We start from the raw sequence: 21,240 nt of genomic DNA, 5'->3' as shown, positions 1-21,240 counted from the left end.
CTCCCCCGCCCTCCCCCTCGTCCGATTCTCCATCCTTTAGCCCTAACCTTTATCACCAATATGCTGATTGTTGCTATATATCTACACAGCGGTGGGTATCACCTTTGTCAGCGATTCCTACTCCGGATACCCTGTCTGGCTTTAACCCGGAAGTGACTCTTCCGGTCTGCGTTCCACGCTGGCACGCACGCCTAGCGCCGGCCACATAGGATTTGCGGCTCACATACCGGATATCCGCCCGGCAGCGTTCTGACTGTGTTCCTCTGGCGTGCGTTCCACTGTGGAACGCACCCACAACGGCGATCATTCAGCAGCGGCTGTGGATGGAGGCTTTTCACCTGGCGTTGGTTTGCCACCCCTCCCTCCCCCCCGCATCTTGCGGTGGGTTGGGTATTTAAAGGGTGGGGTTTTTCACTACCGTTGCTCCAGACCCTCTTCCCATACTAGTGTCGGCATTATGTAAGTACTCACTTCTCTGCTTTCATGCTTTCTGGACAGTCCGTCCACAGGTTTATCACCACAGCCTCATTGTATTCCCAGGTATTTGTTGGGTTGGTAGCTCTGCACCATAGGAGCTATACCCTGCAAGATCGTTCCACACTGGGAGTGAATGTCAGGTATCGTAGTTTGTCTCCACTTTTACTCCTTAGCTTTGAGAGGCTATCTTAACATTATCATTATGGTGACTATCCCGTCTCTTACAGCTATACCCAATATGGCTTGGGGTCACTACCTTTGATGTCCTTTTATGAGCACCTTCACAATTCACCTTTTTGTGTCAGTGGCGCTCTCTGTGACTCCAGGTATTCATTTATTTATTCATTTGTTTATTCAGAACTGGTTTTGTATTTTTATGGCCTATTTCTCAGATGTATGTATCTTTTCATCTATGTCTTTATTCCCTGTAGAGACGTGCATCTTGTACTTACTGATCTTACTCCATCGCCTACCTCACTACCCAGTGACTGTATGTATTCAGCCTTCTAGCTCCGATTTATCGATTTCTATTTTTATGTATATTATTTCTGGGTCTGGTGTCTTTACGTAATTTTCCTAACGCAAATATAAATTACGCATCACTATTAGACGGGGCCTACTATATTTATTTGTTGGGCTTCCTATATGTCGTACAGGGCCTACTATATTTAATTGTTGGGCTTCTTATATGCCGTATATATACCTCGCATTACCCCCTGATGATCCCATTCTGTGGGTGAAACGCGTCGGGGTCGTTTTCGTATCTTTTGTACATCATATAAGCATCCTATCAGTGTTTTTTGTGCGTATGTTTTGTCTGCGTATTTTTAATCACTAGGTGGACCCTGTACCTCCTGGCAATCGGTCACGAGGGATGTATACAGTGGACACCTCTTTGTTTCTATTTTTGTTTTTGTGCTAGTCACCCATCGGGGGGCCACTTTGATACCAGTATCTTTCCACCTGTCACCTTATCAGGGTCAGACAGGAGATTGAGGCTAGGTACGAGGACAGGGAGTCCCCACCACTAGGAGACATCCCTGGGCTAGGACCAGTTCAGGGTAGTAGTGGCAGGGACACCTTACCCACCACTCACCCAGTATGCCATATCTGTCTGTGGCCCACCTGATTGACTATGTAGAGGTTTAGTTTTCTCATTAAATTCAGTTATTGTATCATGTACTAGGGTACTATTGCTGGACTTTTTGGGCCTAAGTGGTAGGCAACTTTCCTATTGATTGCTAGGGATGATGCTAAGCTCAGACAAATACATTGCAGCCTTATCATTGGCCCACAAGCAAGAAGGGAGGTTACTGATGAAAAAAATCTAGAATATTCGAAATTACGAATATATATCACTATATTTTTAATATTTGCGAATTCTCGAAGTGCCGATATTCGAATATTCACGCCCAACACTATAAGTTACTAATACGAAAGTGATTTTATGCTGAAAAAGTAGTAAAACATAAAAATCTATATAAATTTGGTATTGCCATAACCATATCAACCCACAGAATAAAATTATCATATCATACCCCAATTTGTTGTTGGGGGAGGAGATTTTGTGGGAGTGTGTGTATATATAGCCACATAGTATTAGCTTGCCTAATTATAGTTTGCTGCATTTTCCAAGTGCTGCTGTTTATAAGTGCATTGGAGATACTCAGGAGGTAATCTAGAGGTGGATACAATCTAAAAAAAGTAAGATTTGTTTGTTTAAAATCTTTCCCCTCTTTAAAATGGCAGACCTGGTTCTGTGCAGGAATTGTTGTGCTTTTATTTCAGGTTCCACTCTTCGGAGGTTTGGATGCTGTCTGATCTGTAGACATCTCTCCGTAATGCAGCAGGAAATTGCATTTTTTAAATCTGAGATTTGTAAATTAACCGTTAAAAAAACTCAGGCTGAGAACGTTGCAATGCCACTGCCACAAAGGCCCCCTAGAAATGGAAGATGGGTTACTGCAGGTTCTGGTAGACTGAGAGTTGTTGATAGAAGACATGTCCCACAGTCTGTGTCTCTCCATAATTCATTTGCAGCACTTTTAGAGTGCAAGAGCAACATGGAGGATGGCTCAAGCACAGTGGGTGAGAAACAATCATCTCCCATGCCTAAAGTATGCAAGACTGCAGCCAAAGACAAAAAGGAGAAGGTGAGGACTGATAGTAAGCAGCTGTTGGTGGGCGATTCCATCATAAGAGGTGTGAAGTTTGAGGAAAATGGTGTTGTGAGATGTGAGATGTCTCCCTGATGCTACCGCTAGCAGGGATAGACGACGGATCCTTAATATTGTTAGGCAAACAAAGCAGGAAAGGGAGGTGGATGTTATTGTCCATCTTGGGACAAATGATCTGGCTTGCAATGAGGTTTCAAAGGTGAAGGAAGCTTTTCTCACACTTGGAAATGATATATGGAAGGTTGCATCAACTGTTTCATTCTCTGCAGTTTTGCCTGTGCATAACCTGCAGCATGAAAGCATTAAGGAATTCAATGTATGGCTTGGTGAATGGTGTCTGAACCAAGGGTTTGGCTTTGTGTCTCATGTTAGCTCTCGTTGAAATAGAAAAAAACTGTACAAGAAAGATGGTTTGCATCTTTCTCTTAAGGGAACGAATGTACTCAGTGAACAGTTCTAAGTATTTGCTAATGAGCATTTAAACTAGGAAATTGGGGCAAAAGAGTGATAATCCAGCAGTCTGACTGCCCCCCGGAACAATGCCAGGAGATGCCAGTAGCACATAGGTTAAGAAATGACAAGCTCAGAGTCTTGTCTACAAATGCTCGCAGTTTAGGGAATAAGATCAATGAACTTGAGGCTATAATTGCATCTGAGAATATAGATTTAGTGGCTGTTACTGAGATGTGGTTCTATGGGAGTAATGACTGGGATATAACAATACCAGGGTTCTCTCTATATAGGAAAGACAGAGAAGGCAAGAAGGGGGATCGGTGGCCCTGTATGTGAAAGATAGCATAAAATCTAATTTAACCCTTTCATGACCAAGGGTCATTGATGCCCCAGTGTCCAGGTCAAAATTTACAGTTTTGGTATGCACTGTTTTAAATAATAATATCTTTACAAGTGCTTTGCATATCATAACTGTTTTGACTTTATTTTTTCCAAGACACATAGGGTAAATATTTTATTGACTGATTTAATAAATTACTGTGTTTTTTTTATTATTATGAGCAGAGAAATAGCGAAAAAAGTCATTTTTTTAACTTTTTTTTGTTAATTTGGCCACTACACTCCCTTGATTTAGTAGTACAAATGCAAATATTGATACCAAAATATATTACCTTACTGATCAGGACGTATAGAATATCTGAATTGTGTACGTCACCCACTCCCAGGGCACTTTATCGCGCCCAGAAGTAAAGGCATACCTTTCAGCTTTAAAGTGCCATTTTTTCCATAGGCCATTAGATAGCAGCATGTTGTCTTTGCAGTGGCCCTATGCAGCCAAAACATAAAAAATCACCTAAAAGGACACTACTGGGTAAAATAGACATCTTAAAGGGTTTCTGTCACCCCATTAAACCTTTTTTTTTTTTTTCTTTAATAATAATCCCTATAGTGCGATCTCATGATACATAATCAAATTAATAATTTTGGTTCAGTAGATTTTGCTAAAAAACGATTTTTAAAATATGCTAATTACCTTGCTACCAGCAAGTAGGGCGGCTACTTGCTGGTAGCAGCCGCATCCTCCGATGGTAATGACGCCCCCTCGGCATGCTGATTGACAGGGCCAGGGAAGGTAATCCTTCTCTGCTGGCGCTGTTAGAATTTGAAATCTCGCGCCTGCGCCATACCTGGCTTCAATCGGCGCAGGCGCACTGAGAGGCGGCCGCTCTGCTCGACCGCTCCATCCTCAATGCGCCTGCGTCGATGACGTCATCGCATACACCCGGAAGAGAAGACGCCGGCGAGGGGTATATTGTAAAAATGCCAATTTCCATTTTTTTCCACTTTTTGTTGGAAGATGGAACAAAAAATAAAAAAATTGCATTTTTTTCACTTTGCTGCTAATTTAGCCCAAATTACTGCAAACATGCTGCAAGCTATCAAGAAAAAGCGCCCCAATATCAATGCAGGAAACTCTCCTGCAAAAAACGACACCCCAATTGTGTACGTCGCCCATTCCCAGGGCACTTTATGGCACCCAGAAGTAAAGGCATACCTTTCAGCTTAGATACCAGCATGCTGTCTTTGCAATGGCCATATGCAGCCAAAACATTAAAAATCACCTAAAAAGGACCCTACTGAGTAAAATAGACAATACAAAGTATTCAACAAGAGGTTTATTGTAAAATAACTTTTTCCATTTTTACACCTTTTGTTGGAACATGTAACAAAACTGCATTTTTTCACTATGCTGCTGATTTAGCAAACTACAAAAAATAAATAAATACTAGTATAAGTACTATGTGTACCAAAAATACCAAAAGAGAACAGCAATATTATATATATTTTTCTTCATCAAGAAAATTTTAAGCGTGCCTGTGTATGATACACTTTAAAACAGTTTCCAATACACAGTGCTGGCCGAGAGGGGCAGTCAGGGCAAAAGTATCTTGTGTCTCATCTGATGCTTCTTTTTGAGCAGACACGGCACCTCCTTTTGGATGTCTTTGGTTTTGTGTTGGGGGTATAGCTGCAATAAAGTGCCTTTCAACTAATCTCCTTATTTCTTCTGCTTCCGGTGGTAGGGTGTGGCCTCTAATGGGGTACATTCATTTCTCAATAACTATTTCTTGATAGCAAAGAAATGTTTGTGTTCCCCCAGACTTTTTGTACAGCACATAGGAGTTGTACATTGCCATCTGTAGCAAATAGATAGATAACTTTTTATACCATACATAGGACTTGCACATTACCTCGTATGGTTTAAGTACCTGATCATACAGGTCAGTGCCCCCCATGTACTTATTGTATTCTAGTATGCAAGTCGGTTTTTGTATATTCGTGGTTGATCCCCTTTCTCTTATTGGCACTGTGGCTTCTGTGTGAATCGTGCTTAGCATAAGTACATCTTTTCTGTCCTTGTAGCGTAGTGCCAGCAGGTTGCCACTATAAAGGGCATCAGATTGTCCTCTTTGTAGTTTTTTTGCCAGCAGGGATTGTGGAAAACCTCTGCGATTTCTCCTGAATGTGCCACATGCTCCCATATTTGCTTCTTGCAGGCTTTGGAAAAGGGGAATACTTGTGTAATAATTGTCTATAAATAATTTGTATCCCTTTTGTAACAGTGGACCCATTAGTTCCCAGACAACTTTTGCATTTATTCCAAAACCAGCTGGGCATCCTTGGGGGTTTAATTTGTTGTCCCTCCCTTGGTACACTTGAAATGCAGAAGTGTGACCTGTTGTGCTTTCACACAACTTGTAAAGTTTGATGCCATATCTGGCCCACTTGGATGGAAGGAATTGCTTGAAATGTAACCTTCTTTTAAATTTTACAAGTGACTCATCAACTGAGACATTTTCAGAGGGGGTATAAACAGTTAAACATTTTTCTGACAGATAATTTAGAAGCGGCCTAATTTTATATAACCAGTCGTAATCCGGAGAAGAATTTGAGGGGCACTGACTGTTGTCATTGAAATGGAAGAACTTGAGGAGTATTTCATATCGCTGTCTGGACATAACAGTTGCAAAACTTGGGGTGCTATGGATGGGACTTGCCTCCCAATTAGACGGTATTGTAGTTTTTTTTATGATACCCATTGCAAATGTTAAGGCCAAAAAAATTTTCATTTCTTCCACATTTGTGGGTGTCCATTGTCCAGGCCGGGCATAGTAAGAGGAGGGGTTATTTGAAATATATTGAGCACCATATAAATTTGTCTCTTTTGCAAAAAGCTCAAAAAGGTTGTCCGGTAAAAACAGCTGAAAAAACTGTAGTGGGTCATTTCCAGTTACATCCTGTGTAATACCTGGTACAGCATTAAATTCTGGGACAAATGGGATGCCTGTACTTGGGGGTTGCCAATTCAGAGAGGCAATTTGAGGGAGCGTTTCAGGCACTTGTGCCTCTCTGCTGGAAGTTGGTATAACTCTGCTGGTGCTAGGTGTGTCAGAACTTGGTGCACTTGTAGTTGTGACATCTCTCCTGGTGCTAGGCGTGTCAGAACTTGGTGAACTTGTAGTTAGCACGTCTCTGCTAGTGCTAGGCGTGTCAGAACTTGGTGAACTTGTAGTTAGCACATCTCTGCTGGTGCTAGGCGTGTCAGAACTTGGTGCACTTGTAGTTGTGACATCTCTGCTGGTGCTAGACGTGTCTGAACTTGGTGCACTTGTAGTTGTGACATCTCTGCTGGTGTTAGGCGTGTCAGAATTTTGTGGTTTGGTGGTTCTGCACCTCTTTGATAATCGTCCAGCGTGCACACTACTGTCAGAGCTCTCTGTGTCGCTCTCCTCAAAACCACAGAAACTGACATCACTATCAGCTTTATCAGACAGCTCACTGTCTAAGCACAGCAGTTTGTAAGCCTCATCTGCACTATACTGTTTCTGAGACATATTTCTGAAATAAAATTTTAAAAATAACTATCAGCGAACACACTATTATTTATTCTCCATTTAACTATATTAGGATGGATTAAAACAGAAAGTGTTCCTTTTGTTTTCCGTTATACCAATTCTGTTATTTTTCATTATAACCATGTTATACGGAAATCAAATCGCTTATGTGAGTGACCCCCCCCCCCCCTTCCCCCTTGCAACCTAATTAGCCCTATGTGACTTTTGGTCAGTTATTTCCATCAGTTATTGTGAGCCAAAACTAGGTGCAAATCTTTCCATCATACCTGATCTCTGAGTAGGCGTCACTACTAGTTTTGGCTCACAATAACTGATGGAAATCACTGATCAAATAACTGAAGAGTGAACTCAGCCTTACAGTTCTGGAATGTATTGTATACAGTAACACTGAATGGTATATTATATAAGAAAAAGAAACCGCAGCACATCCAACTTTAGTGAAGAAAGTAGTGCCCTTTATTCACCAGCTATACGGATAAATAAAGGACACTACTCTTTTCACTGAAATTGGATATTGTGCGGCTTTTTTCTTCTTCTCTAAAGCCTCATTCACACATCAGTGTTCCATGCAAGTGTGCAGGATGCCATCCGTGTTTTGTGGATCATTAGAAAGAAAAAACTGAGACGGATCCTTTATGGATGCATCACTGACCACATTAAATGTATAAAAAACGTAGAAAAAAAAATAATAATAACATTTTATTTTTTATTAAAAATAAAAAGATGATAAATATTAAAGATGTGTATTCCAATATATAATAGTAAGTTCAATGTCCGGGGTAGGATCCGGTATTGGCTTCAGAGAAAGTTATTCCAAATGTCTATATAAGATCTAGTACGGGATCAAAAGTTATTGTGATTGCTGGCACTTGTAGTGCTGCCTGTAATGATGTTATTATTTCTTCTTATTTTCCTGTTGGGTGGCAGCGTTCTTGGTGTATACCAAGGGATCCTCCTGATTGTAGGTAAATGTTGCAACAGGGTATGTGCTGCCTCTATTGCAATGTATTTGCAGGGACCGTGATTATTGTGCAATCTGGCTGTTTCACCATGTGAGTCCTCCTTCTTTTATGGAATTTACACAGATGTAGGTGTAACCATATGTGTGAGGAACATAGTTAAAGCCTTACCCGTATTGTTGTAATGCTGCCGCATAAATGGCTCCGAGGGTGGGTTCCTGCACCCACAAACGTCAGGTACACAATTGTCCAGCCAGGGCACAGTTCTGGCGGATGACGAGGTGAAGGATGAGGAGGAGGAGATTGAGGAGGAGGAGGAACCATGTTCACAGCAGGGTGGCACCCAGACCAGCTCATGGCCATCACTGGTGCGTGGCTGAGGGGATACAGAGGACACAGACAATACACCTCCCACAGAGGACAGCTTTTCGTTGCCTCTGGGCAGCCTGGCACACATGAGCGATTACATGCTGCAGGGTCTCCACAACGACCGCCGAGTTGCCCACATTCTAACTTGTGCTGAATACTGGGTGGCCACGCTACTGGATCCCCGTTACAAGGACAACGTAACGTCCTTAATTCCGTCACTGGAGCGTGATCGTAAAATGCGCGAGTACAAGCGAACGCTGGTAGACGCGCTGCTGGTGGCATTCCCACCTGACAGCGGGGGCACAGTGGAAGCACAAGGCGAAGACAGAGGACGAGTAAGAGGTCGCCAACGCAGCTGGGGCACCGCCAGCACCTCAGAAGGCAGGGTTAGCATGGCTGATATGTGGAAAAGCTTTGTCAGCGAGCCACAACAACCAGCACCACCAGCTGATATGGAACGTCTTAGCAGGAGGCAGCATTTCACCAACACGGTGGAGCAGTATGTGCGCACACGCCTACACGTACTGAATGACGGGTCTGCCCCCTTCATCTTCTGGGTCTCCAAATTGGGCACATGGCCTGAGCTTGACCTTTACGCCTTGGAGGTGCTGGCCTGCCCTGCAGCCAGTGTATTATCTGAATGTGTGTTTAGCACGGCAGGGGGCGTCATCACAGACAAGCACTGCTGCCTGTCCACAGCCAATGTGGACAAGCTCACATTCATTAAAATGAACCAGGCATGGATCCCACAGGACTTGTCCATACCTTGTGCAGAATAGACATGTATACCGGCACTAACCAGCCATTGTTATACTGCAGCGCAATTGCTCATTGTTGTATTTTTGATATTTCACACTCTTTTGGAGTATCCCCTAATTTAAAAAAATTAAATTAAAACCAAAAACCTGTGTTGGCTACCTCGTCCTCCTCCACCACCGCTTCCACCTACACAGCTACGTCCACCGCCTCCTCAAACTCCTACTCCATATGGAACTCCACCTCATAAATAATTTTTTTATTTGTCAGTTACATTTTCTGGTGAAATTCACCAATTTTTGGGTGTCATGCACCCATTTTCTACCTAGTTGACAGCTTAATAAATTTCAATAATTTTTCTTTAACATTTTCGGGTGACAATAAACTTTTTTTCTGTCATCGACCCCTGCTCTACTAAGTAGACAGGTTGATAAATTTCACTAATTTTTCTGTTACATTCTTGGGTTGACATTATACAATTTTAGACGTGAATAAACCCCTGCTCTACATAGGTGACAGGGAATAAAATTTCAGAATATCTTCTTTAATTGATGCGCGCCACCTCCTTTGATTCAATGCTTAAACTTTAACAAGTTGTACCACATTTGCGGTTCAATAATTTGTCCCACATTTCCGCTTTACTCTTTTGGCCAACATTTGCGCTTCAATACTTTGTCCCACATTTCCGCTTTACTCTATTGGGCCACATTTGGGCTTCTGTAATTTGTATCACATTTGCGCTTTAACAGCTTTTCCCACATTTCCGCTTTACTCTTTTGGCCCACATTTGGGCTTCTGTAATTTGTCCAAAATTTTCGCCTCAATAATTTTTCCCATAATTCCGCTTTACTCTTCTGGCCCACATTTGGGCTTCTATAATTTGTCCAAAATTTTCGCCTCAATAATTTTTCCCATAATTCCACTTTACTCTTTTGGCCCACAATTGGGCCTCTGTAATTTGTCCAAAATTTTCACCTCGATAATTTGTCCCATAATTCCGCTTTACTCTTCTGGCCCACATTTGGGCTTCTGTAATTTCTCCAAAATTTTCGCCTCAATAATTTTTACCATAATTCCGCTTTACTCTACTGGCCCACATTTGGGCTTCTGTAACTTGTCCAAAATTTTCGCCTCAATAATTTTTACCATAATTCCGCTTTACTCTTTTGGCCCACAATTGGGCTTCTGCAATTTGTCCAAAATTTTAACCTCAATAATTTTTACCATAATTCCGCTTTACTCTTCTGGCCCACATTTGGGCTTCTGTAATTTGTCCCACATTTGCGATTTAACAGCTTTTACCACATTTCCGCTCGATCCCCAAATTTTTTTTAAAATTTATCTCCCTTAAATTTGGTCTCTTTTTCTCACGCTCCCTCTCCGGCGTGGAACCCTGATTCGCCAATAACCGTGATCAACATGGTAGGCTCAGAAGAGAACATCGAAAGTTGATAGAGAAGATATCCAAATGGATGGTGGATGTCACTGGAGCACCTCCACATAGGTGACAGGAACATAAATTTAAAAAAATCGTCAATTACATTGTCAGGTGACATTTTTCACATTTTGCTGGATAGAAACCCCTGCTCTGCATAGTTGACAGGGAATAAAATTTAATAAATTCTTCAGTAATTAATGCTCGCCACATCCTTTCATTCAATGCCTAAACTTTAAAATGCTTTCACACTTTTATGCTTTAATAATTTGTCCCATAATTCAACTCTATCATTTTAAATTTGAAAAAATTAATCCTACCTTGGATGTGGTCTCTCTTTCTCACGCTCCCTCTCCGGCGTGGAACCTTGATTCCCGCCACCCGTGATCACCATGGTAGGCGCAGAAAAGAACATTGAAAGTTGATAGAGCAGATATTAAATTGGATCGTGAACATCACGGGGACGTGCGACATGGTAAGGGCAGTAGGTTTTCACACGCCTACACGAACTGACTGACAGGGGTCAGCCCCTGCAACTTCTGGGTCTCGAAATTGGGCACATGGCCTGAGCTTGCCCTTTACCCCTTGGAGGTGCTGGCCTGCCCTGCAGGGGGTTATCACAGGTTATATTTCCCAATGTTTTGGGGTGTACCCTAATTTAAAAAAATATAAATAAATTTAAAACCAAAAAGCAGTGTAGGCTACCTCCTCCTCCTCCACCGCCGCTTCCACCTACACCGCCACATCCACCGCCTCCTCAACCTCCTACTCCATATGGACCTGGTCCTCCTAGATTAAGATTATTATTTAAAATTTTTACGTATTTTATGTTATTTAAAGTCATTTCCTTATCCACATTTGTTTGCAGAGCACTTGCCATGCTCTTAACCACATTTTTAAAGCCATTTTAGTGCTCCAAAGTTCGGGTCCCCATTGACTTCAATGGGGTTTGGGTTCGGGGTCAAGTTCAGGTCAAGTTCGGGTCTCGAACTCAATTTTTTTTTTTTAAAGTTCGGCCGAACCCGTCGAACCCGAACATCCAGGTGTCCGCTCAACTCTATTGCTGAACTGCGAAGGTTAACCTTCTCTGTATGTGCAACTGGTTGACTAAATAGCTAATCTTCACTCCTATATTTGCTGGACTGTGTTTCCACCCCTTGCCTGGGCTTTACATTCGTAGTTTTTTAGTTTAACTAATGAAGGTGTGATATTCTGATTATCTGCCCATATACTGAACTTTTGCCTGTTAACCAACTCTTTTACTCCACTGCCTGCCCTCACCTTAGCATGCTCTGACCTGTGCCTGTTTACTGACTATGAATATTGCCTGACCCATTGGTGCTTAGCACCAATGTCTCTCTTCCCTGTGGAATCAAATAAACGATGACGGAGGCAGCATGTCAGGTGAAAATCCTTTTATTGGGAACTGCTTACATGCAAAACGTGGTTACAAAAGTTGCTACGTTTCGGCTATAGCATAGCCTTTATCAAGCACAGTGTGATCCCCAAATGATCCTGCTTATAAAGTACAAGCCACACCTCCCCAAACGGCCGTGGCCAATCACATAATCACATATTACACTAATCTACCACAGTGTATCAAAATATGTGCACATGCGTTAACTTAAAATATATATAAATATCCTCCCAAGTGAAAAGTAAAACTCTATGGAACACATACCTCCGTGATGCACGCTTACAACGCGTCCCCCTGCATCCAGTGCGCATGTCTGGGGAGGAGGAAACGTTCCCTCACGTGACCGACACTAATCAGGTGGACTGCTGCATTCAGGACGACCGCAAGATCTGGCGAGTGCGACTCCCTATTGATGTATTTCATCTCTTCCCTGTGGGTCAGCTACCAACTACACAGGGACTATTTTAAGAGGTAGCCGCCTGGTGGGTGCCCTGCAGTGAAGGCCAGATCCCTGTATAATGGTTAAAGTGAGAAAACCAGGGGATCACCAGGATAATGCCTTTAGGACTAATGGAAACCAGTTAGTTGGTATAGTGGGTCCACACTCACAGCCTGTAACACTTAGACTAATGCAACATTTACTGTATATAAATGTGTTATAGTACAAAGATCCATCTTAGTGCCTTCAAATGTCCAGAATTCCAAAAAGCAGAGTTAATAATACAGAATTAAAAGTCCATACTTATTAGTCCTTGATCCATGGAGACTGTTTAAATGAAGGTTGAATATTAGCATGCCTACTTGTTTGGTGACATTTGAGGGCCACACCCTCCTTCTCAGGTATTATAATATTTGAGAAATGGGGCATGGTCTCTGAAACATCACCGAGCATTTAAGAATTCTAATGTTACACCTCTGTCTGAAAGGTCTCAATGAATCATGGTATAAAAGGAAAATGACTTTTAATTTTGCATTATTGACACTGCATTTTGGAATTTTGCTGTAATTAAAATACGATAAGTCTTTGTTTCGCAAAACATTTATATAAAGTATATACCTATAAGTGTGTGTGTTCCTTAGCTGTCCAAGCTGTGCAGTGCCAATGTCTTTTGAAGCTGAATTGAAGCTGACATCACTACATCGTCCTAGGCCAGTGTTGCAACACAAAGGGGATTTCACTAGCAGCGCTACCCTAGGATGGATGTGGAGGCGCTATGGAAGCATTGACGGTGTTTTCTTTTTTGAGGTATGTGCCCCATGTTGCTTCCCTATAATCCAGCCCTGATTATCAACTATTGTGTCTGGATCTTTCCTATTCCTAAAATAATGTTAATTTGTATTTATTCTTAAAAAAATCAAAAGTAGTAGTTTAATTGAATCATAGTAGGCAATTACCTTTTAGTACTATTGCTATTTTAAGATGTATATTTAATTGAATATAGATAATTTGAACTGAGTTGAATAATTTGATCTTAAATTGTGGATGTCATGGTTTAAACAGTTTGCAATGTGTGATCTCCTTTTAAAGAAACACAGTTGTAGTAATTGGAAATTAAAATACTCATTAAGATGATTCTCCAGTAATAACCTGTTGTCTGCTTGACTAAACTGAAATGAAAAAACAATTGATTTGTTGTTGGATCTGCTGCACAATGAAGCACTTATATCTACGCTCTATATTGAAGTGTAAGTAATGTGACAGCCTAATAAACCAGATGTTAATTCCTTTTCTTGTGCTTGTTTGCCTTCAGTTGCATCTATTTGATTACAAAGTTGATATTTCAATTATGAAGTACAATAAGCTTTCTTTCTCTGCAAACATAGAGCTGCATATCCAATCCCATGGTAATTACCCTCACTAAACGATTATCAACTTTCAAGCTCTTCAGTGTAGTTTTACTTTCTACAAAAAAATGAGACATTGCAACAATTCTTAACATTTTATAGACAAAATTTTCATAATAAATCCTTGCAAATATTTTATGCTGCTTATCTGGAACTAGAGTTCTGGTTGTTAGTAGACAGAAGGTAGGGGATTGATGTGCTGAGTGAAACATTGCATTTTTTAAACTAAGATGTTACATAAAGTCCAAAACGTGGAACTAAAGGACAGTCTCTTTACAGGTTAAAAACAGCAAATTTTAATGGCAGCTATTTTAATGAAAGGAGAAAACAACATGAAAGATCAAAATTGCCACAAATATAGCAATGGTATGTAAACATAGGCAATAAACAAAAAAAAACGGCCATGGATTGTGCAGCAAATTTGCTCAGTCTTCTGCAAAATCTTTTTTATCTTTCCAGATTTCACTCTGTGCATTGCAAAGGGTGAAATCAGCAGTGAAAATTTTCAGAAAGAATTGACATGCTGGAGAATTAGATCTTCCATTCTCTGTCAGCTTATGCATTCATCTCATCCATTTTGCTGCTACTGTAATAATCTGTGAATTTTCAATACATAGCAGCATTTCTGCTATGTGTGGATATAATCTTTTGCAGTGATGGTGAACTTTTTAGAGACCGAGTGCCCAAATTGAAACCCAAAACTCACTGTGCTGTTCATAATGAGCCCTGGGCTAATAAATTAGTAGTGCACAATAGGGTAATAACGTCAGACATAAATGTATTAAAAAACTAGAAAATTGGAGGCTCACCTTGCTAGGTTGTGCAAAAGATAGGCACAACACTAGTGTATGCTTGTTGGGGGGTGATAAACACCCAATGGTTGAATGGTCGTGCAGCCAGGGATACGAACACTTGCACACAGGGATGCCTGGGATCCCCAGGAAGGTAAATGGATCCAAAGGATGAAGAGGATGATCCTGCGGCGCAAAGAACCAGCCTTAGTTGTCAAACAGGAGACAGATTTATTCTTTGTAGCAGATGGTACAACGTGTTTCGGGGTGTTAGAACCCCTTCTTCAGGTACAGACTGCATTTTGTACCTGAAGAAGGGGTTCTAACACCCCGAAAAACGTTGTACTATCTGCTACAAAGAATAAATCTGCCTCCTGTTTGACAACTAAGGCTGGTTCTTTGCGCCGCAGCATCATCCTCTTCATCCTCTGGTCTAATAAATGACAGGAAAAGTCTAAGGCATATTGGTACACCATAGACTTTTTCCAGGGTGCATGTGGCAGGCGCAGCACTATGAAGTGCCTTTTGTGCTGTGGCATTAGAAGAATTTTGGTATCTCTGACTTTTAGTCTAACCAGACTGTCTATTACTCTGTAATTCCTCTAGCGCCGTTCTATGGAAACAGCAGGTTTAAAGAGCACACCAAATGCTTGAAATAACTTCTTTATTAACTTCAACTTTTCTTCATATATAACACAGCCGCCTCCGCAACAGATAATCCATGTACAAAACACATGTTGAAAAGATATCACAAAATGGCAGTATGTATAAGATGGTGGTTCAACTGTTCAATCTTGTCATTCGACATAAAATGGTGGATATATTTCTCTCTTCAGTATTTGTACTCTAACTTTAAGTTATTTAAGCACTTTATGATCTCCCTGAGAGGTATATCTGAGGTCTAATTAATAGTTCACTTGCTGAATTTGGTCGCAATTTGCAATATGCAGTTAGCAGTAACTATTTGCTGATTGGTTGACTATGATCTGGTATGGTTGTATGCAATTTGGATTGCAATATGGAATTCGAATTTGGATTGTGTAGTTTGCAATTGGTGGAACTGTAAGTAAACACACATATAACTGGTTCAGTATACAGTTCTAATCACTATATTAACAGTAGGAACATTATATAACTGTTTTAAATACCTATTTTGGCCTCTCTGCTTCCTTAAAACACAGCTCTTAGTGGAATGAATGTCTGTTCAGCTTCTCTCTCTGGTGAATAATAATTTCTAGAAGCTCGTGCTGGGGAATTTCCTACACAGGCTGTGTGTGAGGCTGGCTGTGATTGGCCAAGACTCCTGCTATGTGTGAGGCTGGCTGTGATTGGTCTAGACTCCTGACCAGCAACAACCGTTTAACTCTATGCTTTTTTTTTTTTCTGCTGTGTCATTGAGCTTACCTCACATCCATATAATGAATCTTTAAGGCATATTATCTTATCACTCTGCTTCTGTGAACACAATATATATAACAGTTATATGACATCCAAACATAAAGTCACTGTACATAACTCTGCTTTTGTCTTTAACACACAAACTTAGGAACTGTATTAAGGTTATTGGCAGGTCTAGCTGTATAAACATTTAAGCTATATTAGCAACCTAGGACAGGTCTTAGCTGGCCAGCCACAGTCTGGGAACCCACAGAGAGGGCTCTGAGTGCCACCTCTGGCACCTGTGCCATAAGTTCGCCACCACTGGTCTATGGGATCATTCACGCACTTCTATTATGCCCATGCAATATGGCTTTATTATACATTTTTATACTACTATACCTCTCTATGTTTTTAGTTTCAGGTTATTTTTTACTGTATTATATATAAATCCAACAAAAAAAATCATAATGTGCTCGAATGGATGCCATACATATGGTGGTATTTTCTCTTTGAAGCAGCATTTCTTTTGTGTCAATGAAAAGTTTAATTTTAGATGTATTTATGAAAACTGATAATGAGATAATGAAAATGAAAGTGTTGCAGAGTGCAGACATGATTTTCCTACAGCCATGTGCTCAGACATGTCAGAGACCCACCATCATGATGAAGGACCGCTATGTCTAAGGTCTGAAACGTGTAGACAAAGTTTTTTGTACTTGATGTCTGGAGATTTTATTGCAAGGAAATAAATCATTTTTATGGGAAGCTGGATTCAATTTTTCTTTGTGGAACACTGCATCTATTATATGGTATAATAGATGCAGTGTGTACAGATATATAGTAGATAAAGCAGTGTACTTATGAGATACCAGGTGCAATTTATACCTCATATCTCACATATCAGTACACTGCTATATATACTATATATCTGTACATACTGCATGTATTATAAAAGTATAATAGATGCAGTGGGTACAGATATATAGTATACACAGCAGTGTACTGATATGTGCTGTATGAGGTATAATAGATGCACTGTGTACAGATATATAGTATATAAAGCAGTGTACTGATATTTGAAATACAAGATGTAATTTATATCTCACAGCGCACATATCAGCATATTGCTGTATATACTATATGTACCCATTGCATCTATTATACCTCTTACCACTTGACCATCAGCAACATGTAACCGGTGATGCCAAACCTTCTGTTACCAACTGCATTCTAGCTTCTACCGAGTATTGTAATGCAGTGTGTATACACTGTATTCAGGGGGCACATATAAGAGCCACTATACATAAAGGGTGCACATATAAGGGGCACTATACATAAATGTGGCACATAAAAGAGCCACTATATGTAAAGGGGGCACATATAAGGGGTGCTATACATAAAGGTGGCACATACAAGAGCCATTATACATAAAGGGGCACTATACAAAAAGGGAGCACATATAAGAGGCACTATAAATAAAGGGGGCACATATAAGGGGCACTATACATAAAGGGACACATAGAAGAGGCACTATACATAAAGGGGGCACATATAAGAGGAACTATGCATAAAGGGGGCGCATATAAGGGGCACTATACATAAAGAGGGTGCATGTAAGAGGCACTATACATAAAGATGGCACATATAAGAGGAACTATACATAAAGGGGGCATATATAAGAGATGCTGGGCAAGATGTCCAGCCTTGTCAATCAAGCAGGATGGAAGTGCTCCTGGTGCAACAGGGACAGCCCCTTGAAGCTCAAGAACTCATTCATTGATTCATATGAATCAATTTGGTCATCTCTAGTCTACAGTCATGTTTTATGGTGAGAACAGACATCTAAAGTCAGGAGGGCCCTCTTTTTAAAGACAAAGGGGGTCATTTATTAAGACCGGCATTTGAGATGCAGGTCTTAAAAAGCCCCTGCGCTGGCGGTAGATCCACTGAAGTTATATTGAGGCGCTGGCCTCTACATAACCTTGGCGTATTCAGTGCTGTTTTATATTTAGACCATTTTGTACGCCTAAAACAGGAGTAGAAAATAATGAATGTGGCGGGTCTGCCGGCCCCTCACCTTCCCTGCCCACACCACGCCCACTTTTTTAGACCTGGCATGAGTGAGGAAAGTCGCAGCAAATAACCTTTGTGACACAATCTGCACCAGAAATGTGTCTAATATAGGCATATTTATGATAGTAAATGACCCCGAAAGTGTTCTGAGAGTGCCACAGCTAAGGGCTTGATTTTGTATATGTACTATGTGAAGAGGATCTGTGGCTTGTGTTTATGCCTGTGTTAAAGAGTGCAAGGCGCATGGAGACTAGCTGCAGCCTGTAAAGAACATGCAGTAAAAAGACACCTTCATCAAGGCCATCAAAGGTGTTGATGCCTAAGGATAAAATAAGCATGTTGTCTCTAAATAAACTGCATGTAATCACCAAGCTCTGACTGACTGCAGTGGTTACCTACCCCTAAGGCCTCATGCACATGGCCGTTGTTTGGGTCCGTGCTCGAGCCGCCGTTTTTGCAGCTCGGGTGCGGACCCATTAACTTCAATGGGGCCACAAAAGATGCGGACAGATGTCCGCATCCGTTGCTCCGTTCCATGGCCCCGTTTTGCAGACGGAGTGGCGAATGACCATCAGAATTGATGTGGGAGTGATGGAAAATTATGTGATTTTATGTTTTTTTTTATATATAAATTTTTATATTTTATATTTATGTTTAAACATCACCCTCAACAGTTTAGACCATCTGTCACTTCTGTCATAAAGCACCTTTAATTCCATTGCCTTTGTGAGATCCTTGTACCTGACAAGCTTGCTGCCCCATGTTTCACTCTGCTATCCTTGAGTAGTGAGCCCACATACATCACTCATAGACTTGGCGTATGAGATAAACCCCAGAGCTTGCATGCAAGAACAATGCTGACTTCAACATTGCTATCTTAGCAGAAGATGCAAATCTTTATTTCTGTCTTTTCACCCTTCCCACATTTGTCTGTTTTACTTAAACATTTTGAAAAACGTTTCTGAAAAGTTTGCTGAAATATCATAGTCTAAAATTGTTTGACAAGTAGCCTCTGAGGCTCTGATTCGTTGAATCTTAAGAGTGCCCAGTCTACTTAAATTATTATTGAAGCTCAGCAACAACATCTAGTAACTTAGAAAGTATCTAAGAATGTCTGCAGGCTCCTCTAGCCTCTAACATTAGTGATCATATGAGAAACAGACCAGCCAAAACCAAAATATCTACATGATCCCCAAGCTTATTTGGATGACTTTGTATAAGCAAATTAGTCTAACACTGGCAATAAACATTAGAATCGTTGGCTGGCCCTCCTACCCATTTGTTTAGTGAGCATGCATATGTTCTCAATGGGGAGAGGGGAATAAGATGCTGTCAGACACTAGGGACAGTAACTTACCTGACCTGAAAACAGGGAGATTAGACATGTTAAAACTGAACAGCCTGATCATTCTCTCCCCTAACATCTGCTGTCAGAGGGAGAATCATGAAACCCCTATACAGATTGGTTGACCATTCCCACAGTCAGCAAGTCAGCAGGCAGCCATAGACTTCAATAGACAGGGGAATTTTAAAACCCACAGGGACTCTTTCTGGCCACAATAGTGATGGAAAAGTTGTTTCAAGGGGACTAACACCTGGACTGTGGCATGCCGGAGGGGAATCCATGGCAAAACTCCCATGGAAAATTACGTAGTTGACGCAGAGTGTGGTAAGTTGAATTCACAATGCGATTAATATAACCTGCATTAATTGCATTGCGATCGCAACTTAGATCTGAGTTCCGAAGGGTTGTATTGCTAGAATTGACGAATATAACGAATATAGCACTATATTCTCAATCTTCGTTATATTCTAGCAATACAACCATTAGGAACCCAGCTCTAAGTTGAATTCGCAATGCGATTAATATAACCTGTATTAATCGCATTGCGATTACAACTTAGTCAAATTTGTGACACTGCAGCTTCAGAATGAATCTAAGATCGATGCTGTCCTTGCTTTTTGATAGGAGGTGGGATGGTCTGGGAGGGAGGGTATGCTGATTGGCTGGAATGTGTCTGCTGACTGTGAGGTACAGGGTCAAAGTTTGCTCAATGAAGTTGTATAGGGGGCGGACCGAACATCGCATATGTCCGCCCGCCGCTGCAAACGCGAACAAGTTATGTTCGCCGGGAACTGTTCGCCGGCGAATAGTTCGGGACATCTCTAATGGTCAACATTAATTAAATGTGTATGTCTAACTTAATTTTGAACTCTGGTACTAAAATATGTAATTAAAGTATGATTGCATTCCATGGTCTGGATATTTTATCAATACTTAAACATGGTCCAAAATTGTTATTGTATGGGGAATGCAAGTAGTTAGGCTACTTTCACACTCGCGCTTTGGCTTTTCGTTTGTGAGATCCATCATGGGTAGTGTTTTGCGTGAATATTCGAATAGCGAATATTAATTGCGAATATCTCAACTCTCTCGAATATTTGTAATTTTTTTACATCTGAAAACATGATTCCTCCATGCTTCTTTCTTGTGGGTCAATGAGTCATTGGCCCACAAGCAACTTAAGCAGGAAGGAATCATGTTTTCATATGGAAAAAAAATGAGGAATATTCTAAAAAACAAATAAATAGCAATATAGTGAATATATTTGTTATTTAGAATATTCACTTTTTTTTCCCAATCTGTACAGTTGTTCGCATACTCCTTCCCGACAAGCGTCCCCGTCACCATGGGAATGCCTGTGGGTTAGAAAATACCATCGGATCTGAGTTTTTACTAAGATCGTGAAAACTCAGATCCGATGGTATATTCTAACCCACAGGCGTTCCCATGGTGACGGGGGCGCTTGTCGGGGAGGAGTATGCCAAAGTGGAATAACAGTACACATTGAAAAAAAAAATACGAATATTCTAAATAACGAATATATTGCTATAACTTCGTTTTTTAGAATATTCGTCATATGACAAGAATATATAGCAATATATAGCGAATATTCGTAAAATACACATATAGACTGCAATTTATCTAATATAGTGCTATAGTATTTTAATTTTTATTTTAATAGTGTCAATTTTTTCCAGATCTGAAGTTCAGAAGAGACCAAAAATTAGACTATAAATTTTTTTTTATAGCACTATATTAGCTAAATTACAGTCTATATGTGTATTTTACAAATATTTGCTATATTGCTATAACTTTTTAGAATATTCATAATATTCTAAAAAATGAA

At 40.6% G+C, this 21,240-nt stretch overlaps 1 protein-coding gene across 1 annotated transcript; it reads right to left on the bottom strand.

Annotated features, from left to right (window-relative positions):
- Window positions 1-5,215: 5,215 nt before the first annotated feature.
- Window positions 5,216-7,003, bottom strand: LOC120999195 (piggyBac transposable element-derived protein 4-like). Its single transcript, XM_040430069.1, has one exon. The coding sequence runs from the start codon at window positions 7,001-7,003 to the stop codon at window positions 5,216-5,218; it is 1,788 nt and encodes a 595-aa protein (XP_040286003.1).
- Between the last annotated feature and the right edge of the window lie 14,237 nt (window positions 7,004-21,240).

The sequence above is a fragment of the Bufo bufo genome, chromosome 4 (genome assembly GCF_905171765.1).
Source record: "Bufo bufo chromosome 4, aBufBuf1.1, whole genome shotgun sequence".
NCBI lineage: Eukaryota > Metazoa > Chordata > Amphibia > Anura > Bufonidae > Bufo > Bufo bufo.
This window is presented reverse-complemented; position numbering and strand designations above follow the sequence as displayed.